We start from the raw sequence: 23,896 nt of genomic DNA, 5'->3' as shown, positions 1-23,896 counted from the left end.
AAGAGATTAAAAATCATTGTACTTTAAGAATTATCCAATTGAGAAAGAATTTGGAAGAAAAATTTAAAAATGAAACAAAAATTATTCAAGAGAATTGCAACCAAATTTTGCAGGCGGATAAAAAATTGAAAAACGAAGAAGTATATCCAACTTTACAATATTACTTAATGCGAAATTTCTTGTTACATATAGAGTTTTTTTAAATAGATTTGTATACCCCAACCCTTACTCAAAAATCACTATATACCTAATAATAAGTTTTTGTTTTAATTCCAACATCTTATTACTTTAACAGCTTACAAATTTATATAGAACCATAAAGCACAGAAGATCCAATATTACAAACTAAAACAAAAAAATTTTATACCTCTATATCATAATCCATAATTTTAAAATTTATTTTTATTACTTTTAACAAAGTTTGTGGCTGGAAAACGTTTTCCAACTTTAAAGTCACTTACAATTCCGTTTCAAAATACCAAATGAAACTTTTAAGTACCAGTAGCCTGCTTTAACATATAATTCTTAACAATCACGCAAAAAAATATTCTAAAACTAAAAAGCTCATTAAAAACAATCAGCGTCGCTTTGCATTGTTCAATCACAACTAACACTTTATTATGAGCAATATTTTTTTCGTTTTACCTTATTTTTTGCCATTGTTTTGCAGATAGAAAAATTAAATAAAATTATTATTGACAAAGAAGAAGAGAAAAAGAAAATAGAAGAAAATTTTAAGAAAGAAAAAAAACAAATCGAGGAAAGTGTCGAAGAAAAAGTCAAAACAAAAGTCAAACAAAAAGAAAAAGAGGTAAACAAAAAAAATAACAAACAGTAATTTACACTCAACATGTTTTAATTTGTTGTTTAGTTTGACAAAGTTAAAAAAGAAATAACGGAAGATTCGAAAAACAAAATAATAGAAATTGAGAAAACAAACGACAAAGAAATCCTAAGATTAAAACTTGAATATAACACAGAAATCAGAAAGTTTAAGAAAAAAGTCGAACTAATAAACATGAAGTAAGATATTTCAACATTACCTTTTTTAGATAAATTATACAAAAACGGTTTTCATGCATGGCCGCGCTACAGCTGTACAACTCGAACAAAAACATTTTGGCTGAAAAAAATATGGCCATAATGTACTTGTTTTGTGTTTTTTTAGATTTCGTGATAGTCAAAAAGAAAATAAAAGACTTCGTGATTTATTTGAAGAAGGAAAGTCTAAACTTCAAAAGACCAGAAAATTAACGAAACGGCAACATAGGTAAATTATTTTATCAAAACATCGTTTGTTTAAATTTTTCAAAACAACAGACAGCATATATTTTACACTACATTATTTTAAAACTTGAAATATTTAGTGATGTATCCGTGGTTGTATTAAAAAGCAAAGATCTGGCCCCAGCATCCTGTGAACATGATGACGCAACTTCCTCGCCGCCTATGACGTCACCGCCTCCTAACCTGACCCACCTTCTAGAGGAGCTTGGTTTGCGCATGCGCGAGATGAGTGACATAGAAAAGGCCTTAGATCGCCATGACAACTTGGGTAAAGACACTGAAGTGGAAGAAGATGAACAAGCATTAAGGTATAATAATTTTATTTTGTGTTTAAATAGTGTTATCCAAAATAAGCATTATCATTTAAAATAAGCTGAATTACCATCCATATTTTAATAAAAATTAATTCATTTTTAGATTAGAAATCCAGTATTACATTAAAATTAACGAGATATCGCACCTTAAGAAAAATATACGACAAGAACAAATCAATTATGCATACCGTGACACCTCAAACTTAACCAGTTCAAACGTTACAAGCAGTAACGTTAGCGAGAAAACGTTTGTATCAAACAATAATAGAGTAACATACCCAGGTTTTACTGTGTTGGCTACAAACGTGAAGTCTAACACATCAAGTGACTTAAAGAAGGAAAAACTATTTGTAAACAAGAAAAAAAGATTGACTAAAAGGCGATCGGTTCCTAGTGGTCGGAATGAATGGCTTAAAAAACAGCATGACAGTACAGTTCAACTAAACCCCAAACTAAACGGAAAAGATATTTGGTATTGAACTTATTTAATGAGTGAGTAACAATAGATATGGTGCCTCCCCGTCTTTAACTCTTTTTTTGTATACAAAAAATATATTCTTTTTTATATAAATGTACGACAATTGATGCGTAAAAAACTAATGTGTTTGTCAATAGCCTGTATCTAAACATATTTCTAAACTTTGTTAGGTTTTAAATTTTATTTTCTGCAACTTTATGAGCTTTATAATGTATACATAAAATGTATATTTAAAAATATTATTTTTCTATACCTCGTAAATCGTTAGATTTACTATTAACGTTTTTATCTATGTATAACTTAGGCTATACAGTTAATTACCATATAACATAATTTACAACAAGTAAAGTGTATTTTTAAAAAGCATAAATTCAAATATGACAACACTAAATTATACCATCTTGCTTCAAAAACTGTTGAATTCTTGAAACCTTTTATTCTTTTATAACCTCATTTGGGTAAGCCCTTTCATACCCAGATGTTCCTCCATTAAAGTGAGATGCACTTTGAACAAAAAAGTATAATCAAAGATATTTTTGTACTAAATTACATGTGTAGAAAAATATTCAATTTTGCTAATATAGTAGTAATATTTAAGACTAAAAGTGTTTGGTTGTTTACTTATAAAGCTGTTTAGTAATATATTAAGTAAATTGCGACCAAAAGTAAAATTTTAAACGTTACCAATTAAAATTGAGTTTTCGAGCAATCGTTACTGCTTGATCACTTCGATTACCAGATCGACAAATCAATAAAATCTGGTCATTTTTGGATGGTTTACCAACTTTATAAGCCTGCTTAAAACTGTCCGGGTCCATTATTAGAGCGTTTTCTGTAACACATAGCTGGTAAAAAGTTTTTAAAAAAAAAGAAAAAACTTGTTTACCGAAGACTCGAAGAGGAATGTTTACGTAATTTTTTGCATTCACTCTAACGGCTTTGACTTCTTGCGGTTCTCTTACGTCAATCATCATGACGTCACTGGTGGTAATACGGTCATGGAATTCGGGTAGTGGTACATTTCTGCCCTGCCTACAAAAAGAATTGTAAAATAAGATAATTTTGGTTCTATCCCAAGATGTTATTTATGTCTCATCCCAAAAATTACTTACCCTGCGCTACTCATTTTGAAAAATATAAATTTTAACCTATTCTTTTTCTAATTATGTATCCCTTTATTTGATCACAAAAGTAAATTTTGTTGTAACATTGCATGGAATGCAAAATGTACTGATAGAATCATCAATAATAGTAAAAGGAAATAACACAGTTGGTTGTATTTCACGATCTGTATCCGTTCAAAGCGGAAAGCAGGACACAAGCCCGAATTAATCGACACACATGAATGACAGCACGTATCTAGCAGTAAACAACGCAACGTTTTAGCTTGAATCGGGTTTTAGTGGTCGTTTAAACCGCAGAGGGCTGTGATAAATTAAAAACAAAACATAATCGTTTTTCGCTAATGAAAGTATTAATTATTTATGTCAACATTTAAAATTTGTCGACAGCCCAATTTCTTTCTTTTGAATAAGACTTTAGAGCAGATTTTTACTTCTAAGCAGTTCCCTGTTTTGTAGGCATGGTGAGAAATAGTTAAGCTTAATTGTTTTATAAGACACGCTACGTGGTAGTGAAAGAGTTACGATATTAATTTTCTACTACTTGAATAGTAATATCCGATGACGTCAGAATCATGGGTGATTGACGTAAAAAGCATCAAGTATACTTAGCATAGATTAGCTTTATATAAATCAATGAAGGTCATATTTATTTATATGCATTAAATTAACGAACAGTGGGTTCAAGAGAAAGATAGCCTTGTGCTATTACGATGCAACAGAAAGTATACCGTTTTACTAACAGGAAAATGTTTTAAGCAGCTGTAGGAGTCTGTATGTACAAAAAAAATAGATAGCAACTGAGAAACCATGCAGTTTATATTGCTAAAACTATGTGTAAGACTTACTATGTTGATCTAAAACATATTTAATATTTGCCTAGGTGGCGTGATTTTCGTCGTTTTAATTGTTTTGGTATAGTGATCACATAACAACTGATATAAACTAAATCTTTGGTATGCGGACAGCTCAATATGTGTAATAAAGGATTAGGTGAAGTAGCGTCTCGGATAATGTTTCTGCTATTGTAAGCCTAATTAACTTGTTTACAATGGACGCAATGATTGAAAATGTTCGAACTTCTTTTGAAGTCAGTGTGAGAAAAATGCTGCCTAAAAAACAACCTTTAACTCAACCCGACAAAAAGTTATCAAAGGTATTTGGAAACATTATAAATTGTTTCATAAATGATGTTTAAGCTGTGTTGTTTTTAGTGTCAAATTGTAATGTATTATTTACAATGTATACGTCTATACTCTGTAGTAAACCCTAAAGTGAAAAAGTATATATGGGTTATAAAATAATTAGGACTAAAGTGTTTTTTATTAGTTAACAAAATTTATTAACGTCAGGTTTACAGCGTTCAGAATGTTACTCATAATTAGCCAATGCTAGTTTGTTTGTTCTGTGTTAATTAGTGACCTTAGCGTTTTATCAGTAACTAATATTTACTTAAAGCTAAGGTATTTAACCATATTATGTGGCTTAAAACTTATTATTTTATTAGGTGTTTATGTGGTTATTAGATAAAAAATCTGGATGTATTTTTATGTTAACTTTTATGTTATAGTTGTGCTAATTATTTTTTTAAAGTTTTTTTTAAATAAATATTTTTTTAGGTGTTTGGTGTATCAATTGTTGATTTATGTGCTTTAGAGGGAGGAAATGTCCCCTATTTAGTTCGAGATATCTGTTTATTTATTAGCAAAAACTACATCAGTTCTGAGGGAATATTTAGGTAAGCTATTTAGGGTATTTATGATTAAAAAAATGTTTTTTTGTTATTTATAATGTGCATGTTTATTACTCTTTGTTAAATTAGTTTTTAATGTATTGAAAATTTAAAAAAATCAATAGGAACTTAAAAAACACAAATCAATTATTTATAAACAAATACCTTAGTAATTGTTAGCATAATCTGATTTAAATTTTGTTATTTAAAAAAAAACACAAAACCAATTTTTTTGTGTAGCCTAACATCACAAAATAACATAAGCCCATTCAAAGTACAGAATTCGCTGTAATAGCAAGTTTATATATATTTCAATATTTAATTGGTTTATTTAGACACCATATCTAGAGCCAAGGGATTTACTAACACCATGTTTTAATAAAGGGGCATATCCTGCTCCAGGGTCAATAAGACAAAATATACTAAAAGAAGTATAAGTGCCAGTTTTAATAGAGTTAAATATTCCCATGTGTTAGCAAAGAGAATGTTTCTTTTATTCTCAATGGACTGACACCCAATAAAATTAAGCGCGTTTAAAGACACTGGCGTCACAAACTTATGCAAATATGACTGACTGCTTGACAATTTAATTAAGTTTTAATTTTAAAGTGTCTGAAATGCATTTTCTCTTGTTTGTCACAAATGATTTTGAACACCTACTAAAACTATATAAACTGTGTGTGCATGTCTTTTTTTTATCTTTACTATCCAAGACTAATGGTATAGTAAGCTTGCATAGGGCTTTAAAACTTAAATCAAAATGTGTATAAAATTGAACTTAGAATTGGACATTAAAAAGTAAGCATAAACAACTTAGTTATTAAAGTTTTGGTAAAGCTTTTGTTTATTAAAATAAATTCTGCTTTCTAGACTATCGGCGCCAAGCTCTCAGGTACTAAAACTTAGAGAAGCATTCGAGAAAAGTCACAGTTTCTTTGACGACAAAATTTCAGTGACTGCCTTAGCAAATATCGATGGCAACACTGCTGCAAATGTTCTAAAACAATTTTTTCGTCAATTACCGGAACCCTTGATTAATACGAATATTTTAAAGATTGCCAAAGATTCAATATGTGTATCAGACGAAACATTTGCTTTAAATTCGAGGTAAAAACAAATTTTTTGAGTCAATTGTCTTTATTGGTGTAGCCACAAGTTGTAGTTGTCAGTTTTATGAACCCATAATGAAAGATATTAACATACCTTATAAATTACAAATTTAACATTATTTATTCAACATAATATAAATGTTAAAAATTCATATTAAAATTTTACCAGGTTGTCAATGGAAAACTGGCCAGCAGCTAACCGATGCACATTACAATATTTACTTTCATTTTTACAAAATGTTATGCGCAATGCAGAGAATCGTATGACAGTTACCGGATTAGCTGTTGTTTTTGGACCAAACATTTTTGAAATATCGAGTGGTATTGAAGGTCTTGAACAACAAGCACTTGCTAATAAGACTTTTGAAAGGTTAAATATTAATAACATTACCAAACAATAATGGGCTATTGAGCTTATTTGTAATTGTTTTTTTAGTTCCACCTTAGACAATTTTTATGTCTAAAAACATTTATTTCATTTCATAATTTTGTTTAGATTACTTCTGACAAGTGATATTATTTGCAAAAAACTCCCTGACGACCAAGGTTACCTTAATATGGATTCACCTACCTCATATCCCACAAAACCCGTTCGTCAAGCACCTCCTGTACCCAAACAAGCCCGTCCCTTGCCACCTCCGCCTATCCCCCAGCATGGAGAGGGTGATGGCATTCACCCAGGGATTCCCCATAGAGTAGAGTCACTAGAGCATGATGTATTGGATTTATTGGAATCACAATCAGAGGATTTGAGTGATGATGTTATAATTGTTGCGCCTGATAAACTTATGATCGAAAAAACGATTAGTCATGTCGTGCATAGACACTTATTCAATGACTCAGCAGCAAACACCCCCCGATTTAATGAAGAATCTGATAATAACAGTGATATTGATGATAACTGTGCTTTACTACCATTAGCAAGTATTCCTGATGCTGTTATATCCACTTGTACTGAAACTAAAAATGTGAAGAAAATGTAGGTTTAAAAAAAATTAAATAGGCCTATATATATATAGTTATAAGAATGTTAAATACATATTTAAGCATGGAAAATTATGTATGAACAAACTTTATTTTTGATTGTTAATTTTAACACAAAAAAGTAGCCCTTTCTAACCCATACAAATTTTAATGATTTAAAAATATGTTTTTCAGAAATCCAATAAAAGATGTCGAAATAGTTACAGAAAAACCAATTGTGTCCTCACCAAGGACTTTAAATACCTCAGAAAACCAAACCAGCACTGACATTAGTTCCTTTAACACAACAACCACTGTTACTACACCTGATTCGGGTTGTTTAACTGCAGAAGATGAACTTAAAACTGGTCAAGTTATCATTCCAAAACTTGATTTGCAAGGAGCGATAGATGACAATGAAAATATTGCCATGGAAACAGTTCCACCCTTAGACCTGTCAGAATTTACACAAGTTGATGTTGTTACTCAACCAAAACCGTTGCCTAGAAAACTCAAAACAACGCCAACTAAAACCAAGAAGAAAAGAAGAAAAAACAATCAACACAGTCCAACACCGGTTAGTATTAAAATGTTTATTTTTAGTTAATGTAAAAAATTAAATTAATAATTGCTTTAAAGTTGATAAACTTATATTTTAACTGACATGTTTGTGTGAAAAGCAAAATTCGATGTTAGGGTATATTTGGAATATGGTTTCATATTAAAATACAATAGTTGAAAGCAGCTTATTGACATAAGGCTTTTGTACACTGTGTTTGCTCAGTTGTAAATGCGTCAAATTAGCTTTTATGACTAACCTTAAACATGGTCAATATACGTTTATTTTCGAATAAAATGTTTTGGTAAAAAAACAAAAATATTTGTTCACCATAAACGTGACATTAACAACAAAAACAATGGTGCATATTATTTTGTGGGTTGCATTCGCGCTTGACTTAATATTAAAGTTTTTTTCTCGAAACTTTTGTTTACCAATGTCTTAAAAGCAAGCATATTTTCCCATATACACACATTGATATTATACCCTCCCATAAAACAACGTTCAGTTCACAAACAATACATAAAATGTAATGCGATACACGGGTGTTTGTAATTTAGTTGCTAGCCTCCTAGTTTTCCCATATAGAACAAAAGTATTAAATTTCAGGAGACCGTTTTATTTCGATTTGTTACATATGTAAGTTACGTGTCAGTGGTGTATAGTAAACATAGAGGATCATGTTGTCTACAGAAAGTAAAATCATTGTAAGTATGATGGCATCTTATTGTTTATAAAGCAATTGAAGTTTTATGTTTCAAGTACACAGACCATGTGTTTGTGCAGTTTATGTATTTTGTGTTTTAACTTATTGCAGGTTGCTTACGAAAAGTTAAAGTCAGAACCTATCACAATACCAGATGGCAATCGGCATGACAGCTCGGATAATGATAATAGTGATGTCATAAACGATTTTTCACCAAAAGAAGAAGGCAGTGCAAGGTTAGAAGAATTTTTAATTAAATTTATTGATTTTTTGGGGGGATTTAAACGGAATTCTTTCTTTTCAACAAAATTTTTATGTGTTATAAAGTGTAGTTAAGTTAACCATCAATTTTATTATTTACCAAAGGTATATTTGTTTTAAGGGGTGTACAATGTATATTGCTTAAATGTATACATTCAAACAATAAGGTGATGTGACATTACAATAAAAATTTATAACTTCATAATAATATATTTAGATGGAGAGATGCCTGGTCAACAGATGACGACGAAATTTATCCTCAAGTTGTCGAAAAATTATCAAAATATCAAGGTAAATAAGGGGATTTATGAATAATATTTTAATTCTAAATTTATAGCAATTTTGGATTATTTAATCAAATCTCTTCTTAAATTTTTGTGATTGTTTTAAAAAATTATTGTTTTTTACAAAACTTTTTTCTTATCAACTTCACGGTTTTATTTCCAAGGTGAGAGAGAAAATGTTGATGTAGAAGTTGCACCATCATCACCAATCCAACACCAATTTCCTCGTACACACCATCATCACCACCACCACCATAAACACCATCATCACCACAACAACCATTCCACCTCTATAAACAGGTATTAGATATGTTATTTTTTTTTTAAACTTAAGTTATATATTTTTGTGTGAATTTTTTTTATTCTATTTACAGTTTTGTGTGATATGCTTCCATACTGTATAGATAATTTTCACATTTAACCTTGGCCTTCTACAGTTTATAGTATTAATTTAAAAAATGATTTAACTTTAAATGGTGATTAATTTCTGTATATCCTGTCGTTCCAAAGTTCAAAATTTTTTAAATAAAAAATGCCACCAGTCTAAAGTGTATCATAACAACTTATTAGACTCTAATTAAATATTTAATTATTAATGTTTTAAATTGCAGGCCTAAAGTAACAAAAGGTTTTAAAGAAACGGACAACTTAAATGAAATTGAAATGAGTTTAAAGAATATCTTAATTGCCTTAGAAACAAATCGCAAAAATCACAGTAACTATATTTTTATTTTGTAATGTTTCAAATGTTGAAATTTTTAAGTATAAACATTTTTAAATGTCAAATTTTCACTTTCCATGTTTTGACACAGGCTGACAACTTACTAATGTATATTGACATGAAATTTGTCAATAAAAATTTAGATTAATGGCACGCATTACTAATTTCTCGGAAACATATTAAAAAAATATTTTTAATTTTTTATTTGCTTAATAATACTTTCTAAATCAAAATTTACTTCAAAGGAAAACATTTTTTTCAAGGTCGCCCAGAAGATTTAACCCTGATGACCCGGGAACAAATAAGAGCCGAGAAGTTGTCTATGCAGAAGGAACTACTCAGTTACGAAGGTGTACACGGTCGACCGAGCACCAAAGGTCAAAAAGAGGTCATGAGAGGAGTCTATGACAGATACAGGTAAAAAATATTCAAATTTAATCTTTTTTCTATTAAAATTGTATGTTTTTTTTTAAATTACTTATATTTTTTTTTACAAAAACATGTCTATTAGAGTTTAAAAACTTTCCTTTTGGTTTACTAACCAATTTAATTTTTTTTAGAATGGTTAAACGATTACTAGTTGATGCTATGTCACCTCCTTTTCACTCAACGCTGAGTCGTCGTTATGATGATGCAGATTTTGAGTGTGATGTCATCAATAATGAAGAAGGGGAAGATGGGTTTGGAGTGACCCAATTACTTACCCTAAACCAGGATCAACACAACACTGTACCGCTACTATCTCCTAATAAGTAAGTTAACATTTAAACAAAAAATTAAATGAATTCGTTTTTTTAATTTTAATTAGCAAACATGGTGTTATTTTATTATTTTTAAAATATGGCTTTTATATATGTAAGCTTGTCATTTAATTAACTAAAATGGTTTTGAAAATATATAAACTTTATTGTAAAAATGTCATAAATCATTTGTTCTAGTGTTACTTATAATAAATTTAACATTATTGGTATTTAATGTAATTGAAATACTTGTACTTGTTTTTTAATCACATTGGTTATATTAGTCATTGAAAAACATTTTGAATGTGGTTTTGTTGTGGCAACTTGAAATGTAATATTGTGCTTTGTAAAAATGTTAAATAAGAGTGAATAACAAAGCAGTAAACATGAGAACATGATCCTATTCACATTCAATGTACATTGTTATTGTGGTTTTACTGTGAAATTTTACACAACTATGTGGTGAAATAATAAGTGTTACCTTACAATGTTTTTAAAAGTTTCATGATCATTAAACATTTTGTTTAAATTTTTTTGTAGAGATCATGTCTCAGGTGACCTCGGAATCAATGAACTCCGAAAACAACAAAGACAAGTTAAAGGTCAATCGAAACGAATGAGAAGAAAACTCAAAGAGTTTGAGAAGGAGGTAAAAACAAGATTAAATTTTTTTAATTACATTTTTCTTGGAAACTATTTTATTTTTTTTCAAATTTATAGTTTAAAGAACAGAACAATCGAAGCATTACACAAGCCGACCGCATCGTCATGGCAACAGAATATGCTGAATACAAGGAGATGAAAGCAAAGTTACGACTACTTGAAGCTTTAATCGAAAAACACAATGCGCCTTTTCGATCACCGTGAATTAAAATTGTGACCTCTTTGTGACTTAGTTTGATACGAACTATTTTTTTCACTGTGGAAATTATTTTTTAATTTTTGAAAATAAAAAAAGGCAGAATCCGGATAAAAGTGTTACTTATCTAGTAACAATATTTTGTTAACATAACTAGCATCTGAGTTACCAATTTGTTAAATTTTGACAAAACAGTTGTCATTTTTATTACATTTGATTTATTTTTCATGTATCGAACTTTTTTTAATTAACATTTACCATAGAATGTTACAAAATTTTGTTTTATTTAAAAAATTTTGATTTAATGCCGCTTGTGGTGCTGCTACTTTATTCTAGTTTAAAGAAAATGTCTTCATGCCAATTATTGGTATTAATACTGTTGATTAAGTTTCATTTTTTTATCTTGTATATATTTAAACAAAAACTTATTAAAAATAATTAATGTGGATCATTATTTTACTGGTACTGATTAGCTTGTAAGGGTGCCTCCTTTCTATTTTTATGCAAGTTTTTTGTTTTATTTTAAAATGTTACTTGAAAAGAACTGATACTTTTACAGGCTTATACTTTTATTACAAATGTTATGTTATTGCTTTTATGGTGCCCTTATGATTTTTTGTTTATTTTTTTGCATTTTTCATAACAACAAAGGTGTTGGGAAAATAAATGTTTACTCAGAAATTTTTAAATTTTATGTTAGAAAAAAAATCTTAGTTCGGCATGTTTTTGAAACTTAAATAACATACCTGCAAATTTTCAAGGTTTGTATCTGAAATAATTTTTAAATGTGAATGGGTAATACTTTTTTGTTTGGTATTATATCAAAAAAATTGAATTAACATAATAAAAATAAACAAAAGTAAATATTTTTTTAAACATAGATATTACACTTGTAATTCGAGAATTTTTATAAACCGAATTTCAAGCTTGGAAAACATTTTATTGTCACCATTAACTTAGTTGTAGGACGATATACACATTTTTATGACTAAACGAGCAATAAAACCAGTAAATTGTTGTAAGTTCGACATGGGTGATCTATTTTTACTAAAAAGATAGCCACAGGGCTAAAAAAGAAAAAAGCAATATGACAATATCCCGTTGTTACGTAGCCAAGGCGCAATATGAAAGAGAATCTATTTTAAACGTCATTTGGTCAGCTGTTCGGTAATTTTTTCGTTGTTTAAAACTGTTATTAAATTTGTTTAACATAAAATTATAAGAAAATAGGTTTAGTAGGGCGGTGGCTATAGTTATTAAGATAAAATAAATTCCAGCTTACAAAAAAAAACAATATTAACAATAATGTAGGGCGAATTATTTTTGTTTTTTTTGGTACTGTAAGATTTAGGTTTTTATTTACGTTTAAATTATTTTAGGGTTATTATTTAAAACTTTAGGTTTAGTGAAATGTAATAAGTGCAATATTGTGTATAAGAATGGGTGGTGCCGTCGTATCAAGACTTGCAATGTAAGTAATGATTTAACAAATGATTTCTTTTGAAATGTATTAAAAGAACAAAAGGCATGATAAAAAATTGTTTAACAAAATAAATGTTTCAATATAAAATATGTTAATCAAACTGGCAAAACTTTATTTCTAAATATTATTTTATATTATAGTGTAAGTGGAGGTTTATTATATCCAGCTTATTCATCCTACAAAGCAGTAAAAGGTGCTAATGTGAGACAATATGTAAGTGCCATGACTAACAACAACAATAACATAATATTTAAACTGCGTCAACTTCCACTATTTTTAATAAAAAAAAAAAAAATTGTTATTTATGTAAAACGTTTCAAGCCTTACAATAGATATTACACAAAAACTGTTAGGTAATTGTAATTTTTACATTGTTTTTAGGTTCGATGGATCATGTATTGGGTTGTTTTTGCTTTGTACACGGCAATAGAAACTTTTACAGATGTGTTTTTATCATGGTAGGAATAATTTATAACATCATATTTTGTGTTAAATGAAGATCGATTTTACTTTAACTATATATATAAATAATTTCAAAAATAACTTTAAGTTATAGGTATTGTTTGTTTGTGTGTCTGATTTTATTTTTATTTAACCAAGTTAAAAAGACAAAAAGAGTTATCCTTAATTATTATTGACATATTGGGTACCCACATGTGTTGTAAATTGACACAGTTAATAATTAATTAGAAAATAAAAAAAGCCAGATATATTTATTTTATAATCATTAGGGACATAAGATCATGATGCTTATATACAAAATATATACATTAAATTAATTATATGAATTTACTAACAAACATCAACACAACATTCATGTTTAAGAATATTAAATAAAAGATAATCTTTGATTACTAAATTATTAGGATTTTTCCCCTTAATATGTTAAGCTTGATTAAACAAGAAAATCTTTTTAAATTCAACATCAAAGGGTTTTTTTGCTAAATTACCCTTATTTAATAATGTTTTTCTTAGGTTGAGTTTAACTATTCCTTTTTATTTACATTTCTATTGGTATGCATGACAGTATTTACACAATAAAGAATGTGACATGAAATCACATGATTTTCAAAAATGATTTTTTTTCGTAGGCTACCATTTTATTACGAAGGAAAAATGATTTTTGTTTTGTGGTTGGCACTGCCTTATACAAAGGGTTCCAGTTATTTATATCGGAAATTTATTCACCCTAACTTATCGAAACGAGAACAGGTAATTAAAATGGGATATTTGTTGGCTTTATTTTGTTTAGCAGTTTTTGTATCCTCATATTAAAAAAAAATTATTGGTTCTTGTAAATTTTTCATTTACCATTGCGTGATAATATCAATACTATTTGAATACAAAAACAAAGATTCCTAAAAAACCACTACTTGAAAAAAAAAACTTACACAATTTTTTTACTTTTTTAGGAAATAGATTTGTTTCTTGAAAATGCCCAAAAGAAAAGTTTTCAAACTATGGTAGATGTGGGATCTAAGGGAATAAATATGGCAGCAAATGTTATGGTAACAGCAGCTGTTAAAAGTCAAGCTGTGGTCACCGATAAATTAAGAAGTTACAGTGTAATGGACCTTACTCAAATACCGGAAAACACAGAAATTCACAGTCAAAGTAATCGTTAACAAAGATAAGCTTAAAAGAAATATATAATTTTAACTTTTATTTTAACTAAATATATTTTTTTTTGTTAATGGTTGGTAATGCTTTAATAGTAATAATAAAGAAATAAACATTTCAGTATTTATTGTTTTTATAAAAATAAAACTTTAATTTATGTAAATTTATTTTTAGTGGGGGATCCAAGAATCATGCATGAACGACATCAGATGTCAGCAAGTGCGATGCCAATGGTAACACTGGACTCTGCAGCACACCCTGGTGGTGATGGTAGATTAACAACACAGTTTAAAGCCTACTCGATGATGAACTTGTCTCAACAATTGCCAACCGATGATCCAGCTGAAAATGCAAACAACAATTTGCAAAGTAAGTTTATTAACAATTTGTTTAAACTGTGTATAGTTTAAATCATCATCACCTAGTTTTTAAATTAAATAATAAATGTAATGAGCAAACTAAGCACTACAAATTAATGTACTTCTAATTTGAACCAATACAAATTTAGGGCCTCACAAACAATGAATTTTATGTTTGATTTAGGTTTATCCAACTTGGATGATGACTTTACCTCAGCACCGGTGGATTATACAATTGATGACATGCAAATAACAAGAAGAAGTAATTACGCTGAAGGTATAATATTTTAAGCATGCCAATAAGCTTGTAAATAATTTTGCATACATAGGTGAATATTATTTAAAAGAATCAGTGCGAATTGTTAATTTAATTTTGGGTGAATGCAATGTTTATTTTTTTCTTAAATAAACTGTTTCTGCATTTGAAACAGAATTATTTTTTTTTAATTTTAATTATAAATAGAATCGGTACCACAGCCTGCCGGGTTACCAAGTCGCTATTACACAATGCCACGTCGAAAGAAAACTTCCAAGAGCAACACAAAACAGGTTTCTTTTTGACAAAAAGATTTTAATATTAATTTGCCTGAAAATTGGTAACCTGTACTGTAATGAAGGTTTTTTATTTAAAATTTCATTTACTTTTTCTTAGCCTATTGCTAAAGACAAAGGAAAAAAATAATGGTATTTATAAGAGTAGTTTGGTGAATATCAAAAACTATAAATCCTAATAGAAATATCTTTAATTTTTTGTGATTTTTAATTTTTCGGTGTTGAAAAATTTTATATTTTTGCAATTATTATTAATTCTATTTCTTTTGATTTCTTATTTATTGATTTACTTTTACTACCCAAAATAACACTTCAAAATCAGTAATTAAACAAACTTCAATATAATATTCCTAAATCTTTTAAATCAATATTAACAATCTTGTTGCATCAGTAGGGTAGTAGTTTTAGGTATTTTTATAGTTTTAGAACTTTAAAATAATTTGAGAATCACTGTTTAATTTGCAGATGCCACCTTTGCCTACTGAAGAATATATTGTTAGAAGATCAAAAAGAAAATCCCACAAAAAACCTGTTTACGTAGAAGCACCCTCTGATTTCATAACCGAATAAAAGTTAATTTATTACTTCCATTTTGCCCCTTTTTCATAAACAGTTGCGATAAAACCTTACAAATATTCTCCAAGCTTTTTTTAAAATTGTTGTTACATAACTTAATTCATGTCTTTGTCCTGTTGTTTGTATTTTGTTTTTATTTTGCCAAATGTTGCATAATGTTTTTTTGTATTGCAAGCAATTTAGGTGAGGGATTAAGTGTGGTTGCATCAAATAGAATGAAAGCTTACTAGATTGTAGGTTAAACTTATGATTTCCTTTGTTTTTGTATTTTTTACTGTAAAATTAGCTTATTTTGCACAATTCTCTCGCTTATTGAACATAAACTTATATCGTTACAAAAACCTGTAATTTTTTAGAATCAGTGGAGTAACTTAAATATAGCACAGTGGTATACAGTTTTGTCTAAACCCTGATAAAGAAGTAAATCTTTAAAAAATTCTTCTAGCTATACAAATTAAGAGTAGTTGTTGTAAATAGAATAATGACATTAATCATAAATAAATCTGAAACTCAAAATTGGCATAAGAAAATGAAGAACTATGCACCATTAGAATACCAATTAATATAAATCTAAAAATCCTGGTTGAAAAAAAAGAAAAACTATGTATTGACAGTAACAGAAAAAAGCTTTACAAAAAGTGCTACATTAAAAGCAAATCTCATCGGAAAAGAATTACGACATCCCAGTTCGTGTGTAGGTAGCATCTATTTGTTTAATGGTTGGAAGCAAAGCCATAAGTCTGCGTCGATATTGTGTAGGAATGCTAGTCTGAATTGGGTTTCGTTCCAAATAAACAGTTGCCAACTTCTTACATTTGGTTAATTCCTTTACATCTTTCCAGTCAGAAAATGAATTATCGTTAGCCTGAATTTTTGTATTTATGGCCATTTAAAAAAAATTCAGGTAAAATATATATTTTATTAAATCTACTTACCCAAAATTCTTCCAAGTCAGCCAAGTGACCAACATTTTCAAGTTTCTGAATTTTGTTTCCAGCAATATCAAGGGTGTCTAATTTTAGCTAAAATGCAAAAAGTAATACATTGTTTAAAAGTTTTTTGGATATATATATTATATATTTCTTACATTGTTTTCTAATCCTTCAATAACTTCGATGCCATTATGACTAAGATATAGTTGTTCCAAATCATTAAGTTCTTCCAATCCTTCAATTTTAGTGATTCGATTGCTCATAAGTGCAAGAATTCTCAATCTCTTGGAACTGCCAAGATTTGAGATTTGTGTGATCTTGTTTTTACCAAGATATAGCTCTTCTAAGTTCGCCAAGTTGTCAAGGTTGTTTATTTCCTAAAATAATTTTCTTTTTTGTGCAATTAACTTGGGGCATAAATGCAAAAGCCATCATGTTATTAAGAAAAATAGAATATATATACTTAACTATTTTAAACAGCAATTTTTACCCTTATTCTGTTATCTCCCAATTCCAGCATTGTAATGTTTTGTAAATGATTTAGATTTTCAATCCTGGTAAACTTGTTTGAAAGAAGATACAACTTCTTAAGATTAACCAAACTTTCAAGACCAACAATTGATCGAAATAAGTTAAACGAAAGATCTAAACTTCTGTAATGGAACATTTAAAAAAAAAGTCAAATATTTTTTGGTTTTTTATTTAAAACATTTTTAAGTTTATTATAGTTTAAATATTACATTTATATTGTTAATTAAAAAATCCTTACGTTAGTAAAGTCAAGCTTTCTAAGTTTTCGATTTTTTTAAGACGGTTATCATAAAGATCAAGATCAGTTAACGTTGAGGATAAACAGTCGAGACCTTCAATTTTTTTCAATAAATTGTTTCTTAAACACAACTCTTCTACTTTTTTAAGACGATCAAAACCTTCCAAACTTCCAATGCGACAATGCTCTAAGTTGACATACTATGAATATTTATAAGTTTTATTGCTTACAAGTACACAATGTAAATTTAATCTAGTTATAAAAATATAAGGTTTTTATTTAAATATGAAAACTGCTTTTAAATTGTTTAAAACATAAAAGTTGTGCTAACATAGTGTAAAAAACCCTTTTGTTGTTAATCTAAATTTGGAATGTGGGAAGACCCCCTTTTCGCCCAAACATGGAATTATATATATGTTACACCACCCCAATTTTGAATTGTTTTTTAATGCCATTGCCCAATCATTAGTCTGCCAATGGGTTTTGAGCTTAGCAGAGGCCAGTCTGAAAAATCGGGCAGTTTTCGTCAAGATCTCGTACGCAAGCATAACCAATGACGCGACCACACTTGCACGCATATCAAAATTATTGGTCTATATGTGATTTCTGTTGCATATTCACACGAGTTTTTAGCACCAGGCATGCAAAGTGCTAATTTTAGGCGGGCATTTTTTTAAACGAAAAAATCTTGTGTACACTGCCTTACTTTCCAGAGTGAGCAGAGGTCCGAAATAGCATCATACTCAAGTCCACAATAACATGTAAGCAGTGAATGTTAAACCCACGACCTTATTGAGTAAACCTGTGTTCCAACCACCACATAAATGTTTTGAAAGAGGCCCATCTTTTTTAAGATTTAAAAAAAAATATTTTAAGTAAGACCTCAGCTTCTGGGTCCAACATTTCGGTTGTATCAAAATTTTCGTCAGGGGTTTCATCTGTTTTCTTGGTTTCATCATCAGAACTAACTTCTTCGTTTTGCTATATTTAGTAATTAATTTGTATATTATGTTTTTTAGCCCTATGCTTCTATATCAAAACTTTATTTTAATTTAGCCCGTTTGTCGAATATATTATCAACTATACAGCAGTACAGTTATATCATTAACATGTGGCTGTTGGGCCAGATATCAAAAAATTAAAAAAAAACAGTTACGATTTGACAACTTTTAACAATTAGAATTAAAATACTCTTTACCTCTTCATTATTTTCAAGGTCATTAATAACAGTTGGAGGTGCATCACCTTCAGACATCCTATTTTACTCAAGTTACGACTTTCCTTATTGATAATTCTAAAGATTATGTCACGTGCAAGACAAGTGTAATAACCTCACATGTAATGAAAGAGCAGAGCTTATATGTAGCTTTGTTTTGGACAAAAGTGTCATCAAGTAAAATGACATAAATAAAAAGACCTTTAAATATGTTAAACATCGCAGGTATAATAAAAATTATTTAAAGCTATTGGAAATAATTTTTCTTAAAGTTAGAAATATTACGGTTTTTTTTTAAAAAAGACCCCCTGTAAACAAACGCCGTGGATACGTGACGACGGTCGCGTAAAAAAACCAAAATTGTTCAAAAAACGTTGCGAAGCTTGTCAGGAAATTAGGACCACTGTCATTCTGCTAGAATTTTTTTTTTTTTAAATCCTAGCAGAACTCCGCATTTTTCCGCAAAACGTTGTGTTTACATAAAAAGGTTAACTCGGTAATACAAAAATGTTAAGCTAGTAAAGAAATCATTACCTTCTGTTATTTAACCTACAATGAAAATTTATTCTATAGATGGTGTTACAGAAGGAGTTTTTTAAGTAATAAGCTGTTATAAAGAATTTATAAGCTAAATTTTGAGTTTCACACTCGTTATTTGCAAAAGCTGTAGAGCGACGAAAAAACATTAAAGAAACCAACATTTGCTCGGCCGTAATTTTAAATACTTTCCGACGATAGGAGTTGAAAAAAAATTTAACATTGCATAACTCTTATAACAAAGATAAAGTATTGTCATTTTTAAGGGCCACAAATGTTAATTACGTCAGTAGTTAAGCTAAAACTTATCGAAAAAAGTTTGATAAATCGGCCGAACGTCGACATTTGGAGCTATTTTTAAATACTTTCCGACAATAGGAATCGAAAAAAAAATTTAACGCGGCTTGATTGTTTAACAATAATTAAAATAGCAAAGTTTTGAGCGCCACATTTTACGTTTACAGCAGTTATTGACCCGAGAAATAACAAAAGAGAAACAAAGGCCCGCTCCTACCCGAAAAAACGAATCCCACTCTCCAGCAGAAAGTATATTCCGACAATAGAATACAGCCCAAAATTTAATAATCAATTAGTAATGCCAAATAAACATTGTAAGCCAAGTTTTGAGTTTCACACTCGTTATTTGCAAAAGTTGTAGAGCGACGAAAAAACATTAAAGAAACCAACATTTGCTCGGCCGTAATTTTAAATACTTTTCGACGATAGGAGTTGAAAAAAAATTTAACATTGCATAACTCTTATAAGTTTTATCTGCAACTCAATAAGGTACAACCAACGCGCAAAAACATAATAAAAATACAAAGGGAGTGGATTGTAAATGGTGAATTAAGAAAACACATCCGGGAAATGTTTTCGGATCGCGATACTGTTTTTACAGAATATAGGTCAACCTTTAGCGATCACGAAGTAACGGTGTCCTTGTCTAGTACAAAATGTAGTCCTACGACGGAAAGTTTTACAATCGAATGTATTAATTGCGGCAATTTGTTCAATCCTAACGATATATTTGCAAGTGGTAATCTAGGCGGGATGTTAACAAAGGATCAATGGAAGTTATGTAAATTAACTTGTAATGCCTTTGAGAATGTTTGTGATGTCGATAAAATTGATTATTGCTTGTTGCTATTTCACGACTTTTTAAAAAGTGATTCAATTTTAAAATGTAATGTGTCGAGTGATTGGGAAAATTCATTTAGTGTGGATGATGTGTTTTGCGTGTGTAAAAATATTTGGGTTGCTGGGGAGCTTATGGTTGCGTGTGAAAGTTGTAATGAATGGTTTCACCCTTGCTGTGTTTTCGATAAACAACACATTGCCCTTACATTAACTGAGGAACAATGGAAAGTTTGTGGTTTAGTTTGCAAAAATGCAAGTGTTAATATAACCGATCGCATAGTGCTAAGACATCGTAATATAAAAACTTTTTGTAAGCACTTGTTATTGCCTACATTTTTAACACCAAAAAAAATCCCGATAAGTAAAAATAAACTAATAACCCCCAAAACTCCTTCGAGCGACTTTAAGTTTACAATCAAAAAGGAAAATATTTCGACTCCAAAACCCGTTTCAGGCGACTTAGAGTTTTCGACGATAAACGATAATATTTCGACCCCAAAAACAGTTTCAGGCGACTTAGAGTTTTCGACGATAAACGATAATATTTCGACCCCAAAAACAGTTTCAGGCGACTTAGAGTTTTCGACGATAAACGATAATATTTCGACCCCAAAAACAGTTTCAGGCGACTTAGAGTTTTCGACGATAAACGATAATATTTCGACCCCAAAAACAGTTTCAGGCGACTTAGAGTTTTCGACGATAAACGATAATATTTCGACCCCAAAAACAGTTTCAGGCGACTTAGAGTTTTCGACGATAAACGATAATATTTCGACCCCAAAAACAGTTTCAGGCGACTTAGAGTTTTCGACGATAAAAGATAATATTTCGACCCCAAAAACAGTTTCAGGCGACCCAGAGTTTTCGACGATAAACGATAATATTTCGACCCCAAAAACAGTTTCAGGCGACTTAGAGTTTTCGACGATAAACGATAATATTTCGACCCCAAAAACAGTTTCAGGCGACTTAGAGTTTTCGACGATAAACGATAATATTTCGACCCCAAAAACAGTTTCAGGCGACTTAGAGTTTTCGACGATAAACGATAATATTTCGACCCCAAAAACAGTTTCAGGCGACTTAGAGTTTTCGACGATAAAAGATAATATTTCGACCCCAAAAACAGTTTCAGGCGACTTAGAGTTTTCGACAATAAACGATAATATTTCGACCACAAAAACAGTTTCAGGCGACTTAGAGTTTTCGACGATAAAAGATAATATTTCGACCCCAAAAACAGTTTCAGGCGACTTAGAGTTTTCGACGATAAAAGATAATATTTCGACCCCAAAAACAGTTTCAGGCGACCCAGAGTTTTCGACGATAAACGATAATATTTCGACCCCAAAAACAGTTTCAGGCGACTTAGAGTTTTCGACGATAAACGATAATATTTCGACCCCAAAAACAGTTTCAGGCGACTTAGAGTTTTCGACGATAAAAGATAATATTTCGACCCCAAAAACAGTTTCAGGCGACTTAGAGTTTTCGACGATAAAAGATAATATTTCGACCCCAAAAACAGTTTCAGGCGACTTAGAGTTTTCGACGATAAAAGATAATATTTCGACCCCAAAAACAGTTTCAGGCGACTTAGAGTTTTCGACGATAAAAGATAATATTTCGACCCCAAAAACAGTTTCAGGCGACTTAGAGTTTTCGACGATAAAAGATATTATTTCGACCCAAATAACTATTGATAATGGGGACGCAAATTTAAAACCTTTTTTGTCAAATAGTACGTTGGAGAGCTTGGCCTACATGGCAGAGCCGATTAAAAACAAGAAAAGTTATCGAAATACTGATGTTACCATTAATTCGTCTTTTTATATAACAAACCCCCAATGGAAAAAAATGATTCACAACCGTGGTGAAATACATTTTGGAAATCTTATATATAAGCATATAGTAGTTGAAGGCGTTCATGCTATTTACGACGGTTGCGTACCATGCATTCGTAATAATTATTTGAAAAGGGTTGGTAATGTTTTAAACATTAAATCTTCGACTGAGAGTTACGAAGAAGGATGTGTTACTACGTATTGCGCGCACGCGAAATGTTGTGGTTGTAAAGTACAATCCACAGTTACACTAAACTCTACGATAAAAGAGGTAGTTGCAAATGTTAAGGTTTATGGAAAACGATCGCATAAACCATCATGTATAAAAAGTAGACGCGTCTCCGGAATTCAGGCACAAGAACTAAACGACGTTCTTCGTAATCGCACCGCGGCGCAAGCGAAACGCCATTTAAACAGAAAATTAACTGAAACCGAGCGCTACCTTGGATCTTATACGTTCGCACCATCCCAATCTGTTTTGCGAAATTTTAAATCTAAAGGAAATTTATCCGAGCGTTATACTAGCAACTGTAACTACAATTTAGAACTTTTGCGCCTCGAATATATTAGGTTAGGTCAGGATTGTATTCGGCAAATCACTGCCCACGAACACGGAGTGATTATGTATTCGCTTGGTCAAATTCGGGCGTTCTGTGAATTATTAACTAGGGACGTGGTTTATTTTGATGCAACTGGTAGTATTATCCAGCACACTGAAAATAAGGCTGATTTTCAAATTTATACTTTGTTAGTAAGGAATCCCAATGAAGGTGAAATCGCACTACCGGTTGCAAGTAACATTACGCGATCTCATAGCGGAGTAAGCATTAGCCACTTTCTTGAAAAATTTTTATTTGACAAGCTTAAATTTTGTAATAATTCTAAAATGCCTGTTATGGTTATGATTGACGGTAGTATGGCTATGTGGAATGCGGTTCTTAAAGCGTTTTGTAGAGAGAATAGAGTTGAATATTATCATCGGTGTTGGCGTATTGTTAAAGGAAAGGCGAAGTCTGGCGATATGACGTCAACGTTTGTTCATAATTGTTTAAGTCATGCGATGCGTGCTGCGAAGCGAATTGTAATTAAACATTATAAAAGTTCGGCGACGCGTCTTTGTGTTATGTATTGGATATCTTTACTTTTTTCTTCGACGACTTTAGAACAATTGGATAATGTAATGGAAAGCATAATTATTATGACTAGTTGTAAAAATACTTCGGATTTAGTTAAAACGCATTTTGAGAAGTTAAAACAAATGTCTGACAATATTGAGCACACAACAAATCTGGATTTTGATTTTAGTCAAAGTGATTCGGGTTCATCTTCGGATGAAAGTGAATCCGAGGAAATAAATTTTTTTGTTAGTAAAAGTTCGGACAAAAAACAGGAACAAAATTCACCTTTTTTTATTTACTACGAACGGCTTCACCGTAAATTTTTGGATAGTGTTGTAAAAATAAATCACGAAATTGATGATTCGATTGGGCCTAACAAATATTGTAATATACATTTTTGCACCAATATAATTAAAGTTATATTAAGTAGGATTTCAACTACATCCCAATTACTGCTGGGGGATTTATCCAGGCATCAACAATCAGTTAACAAAAAAAATGTTGTATTTTATCAAAACCAATCCGAATTTATAAAATCTCTTAATTCGTTAAACTTGCAATCTGTTAACGTAAACAATTTAACTCAAGGTATAATAGAGCAACATTTTAGAGAACT

At 30.1% G+C, this 23,896-nt stretch overlaps 5 protein-coding genes across 11 annotated transcripts; 3 read left to right on the top strand and 2 right to left on the bottom strand.

The window, feature by feature from the left end:
• Nucleotides 1–1,010: 1,010 nt before the first annotated feature.
• Nucleotides 1,011–3,315, bottom strand: LOC145750452 (thiosulfate sulfurtransferase/rhodanese-like domain-containing protein 3). Of its 3 annotated transcripts, none has more exons than XM_082566491.1 (4): nucleotides 3,192–3,315; nucleotides 2,764–3,111; nucleotides 2,477–2,583; nucleotides 1,011–1,564 (listed from the first exon to the last, which is right to left on the bottom strand). In XM_082566491.1, exons 1-3 carry the CDS (start codon nucleotides 3,203–3,205, stop codon nucleotides 2,514–2,516), a joined length of 432 nt encoding a protein of 143 aa, XP_082422617.1. In that variant the 5' UTR covers nucleotides 3,206–3,315; the 3' UTR covers nucleotides 1,011–1,564; nucleotides 2,477–2,513. The 3 variants fall into 3 exon arrangements, with proteins under 3 accessions (XP_082422617.1, XP_082422618.1, XP_082422616.1); XM_082566492.1 differs by having other exon boundaries at nucleotides 1,011–2,583; nucleotides 2,764–2,911; nucleotides 2,966–3,111; XM_082566490.1 differs by having other exon boundaries at nucleotides 1,011–2,583.
• LOC145750451 (uncharacterized) lies at nucleotides 1,134–2,678 on the top strand. The gene is made up of 3 exons (XM_082566489.1): nucleotides 1,134–1,270; nucleotides 1,368–1,595; nucleotides 1,705–2,678. Exons 2-3 carry the CDS (start codon nucleotides 1,450–1,452, stop codon nucleotides 2,078–2,080), a joined length of 522 nt encoding a protein of 173 aa, XP_082422615.1. The 5' UTR covers nucleotides 1,134–1,270; nucleotides 1,368–1,449; the 3' UTR covers nucleotides 2,081–2,678.
• A 750-nt stretch (nucleotides 3,316–4,065) lies between the features above and the next one.
• Nucleotides 4,066–11,809, top strand: LOC145749587 (uncharacterized). Of its 2 annotated transcripts, XM_082565393.1 has the most exons (14): nucleotides 4,066–4,356; nucleotides 4,820–4,938; nucleotides 5,803–6,039; nucleotides 6,211–6,411; nucleotides 6,538–7,020; nucleotides 7,200–7,581; nucleotides 8,381–8,505; nucleotides 8,748–8,821; nucleotides 8,979–9,114; nucleotides 9,426–9,529; nucleotides 9,799–9,952; nucleotides 10,096–10,287; nucleotides 10,816–10,924; nucleotides 10,996–11,809. In XM_082565393.1, exons 1-14 carry the CDS (start codon nucleotides 4,252–4,254, stop codon nucleotides 11,140–11,142), a joined length of 2,568 nt encoding a protein of 855 aa, XP_082421519.1. In that variant the 5' UTR covers nucleotides 4,066–4,251; the 3' UTR covers nucleotides 11,143–11,809. The 2 variants fall into 2 exon arrangements, with proteins under 2 accessions (XP_082421519.1, XP_082421520.1); XM_082565394.1 differs by lacking the exons at nucleotides 4,066–4,356; nucleotides 4,820–4,938 and adding an exon at nucleotides 5,601–5,730.
• A 648-nt stretch (nucleotides 11,810–12,457) lies between these two features.
• Nucleotides 12,458–16,059, top strand: LOC145751463 (receptor expression-enhancing protein 1-like). Of its 3 annotated transcripts, XM_082567624.1 has the most exons (10): nucleotides 12,458–12,605; nucleotides 12,758–12,830; nucleotides 12,999–13,075; nucleotides 13,709–13,829; nucleotides 14,030–14,231; nucleotides 14,412–14,606; nucleotides 14,781–14,873; nucleotides 15,060–15,145; nucleotides 15,249–15,280; nucleotides 15,614–16,059. In XM_082567624.1, exons 1-9 carry the CDS (start codon nucleotides 12,574–12,576, stop codon nucleotides 15,276–15,278), a joined length of 909 nt encoding a protein of 302 aa, XP_082423750.1. In that variant the 5' UTR covers nucleotides 12,458–12,573; the 3' UTR covers nucleotides 15,279–15,280; nucleotides 15,614–16,059. The 3 variants fall into 3 exon arrangements, with proteins under 3 accessions (XP_082423750.1, XP_082423748.1, XP_082423749.1); XM_082567622.1 differs by lacking the exon at nucleotides 15,249–15,280; XM_082567623.1 differs by lacking the exon at nucleotides 15,249–15,280 and having other exon boundaries at nucleotides 14,030–14,237.
• Nucleotides 15,748–18,879, bottom strand: LOC145751462 (uncharacterized). Of its 2 annotated transcripts, none has more exons than XM_082567619.1 (7): nucleotides 18,624–18,875; nucleotides 18,308–18,406; nucleotides 17,426–17,625; nucleotides 17,147–17,309; nucleotides 16,812–17,033; nucleotides 16,660–16,746; nucleotides 15,748–16,589 (listed from the first exon to the last, which is right to left on the bottom strand). In XM_082567619.1, exons 1-7 carry the CDS (start codon nucleotides 18,678–18,680, stop codon nucleotides 16,398–16,400), a joined length of 1,020 nt encoding a protein of 339 aa, XP_082423745.1. In that variant the 5' UTR covers nucleotides 18,681–18,875; the 3' UTR covers nucleotides 15,748–16,397. The 2 variants fall into 2 exon arrangements, with proteins under 2 accessions (XP_082423745.1, XP_082423746.1); XM_082567620.1 differs by having other exon boundaries at nucleotides 16,419–16,558; nucleotides 18,624–18,879.
• Nucleotides 18,880–23,896: the final 5,017 nt, after the last annotated feature.

The sequence above is a fragment of the Corella eumyota genome, chromosome 4 (assembly GCF_963082875.1).
Source record: "Corella eumyota chromosome 4, kaCorEumy4.1, whole genome shotgun sequence".
NCBI lineage: Eukaryota > Metazoa > Chordata > Ascidiacea > Phlebobranchia > Corellidae > Corella > Corella eumyota.
This window is presented reverse-complemented; position numbering and strand designations above follow the sequence as displayed.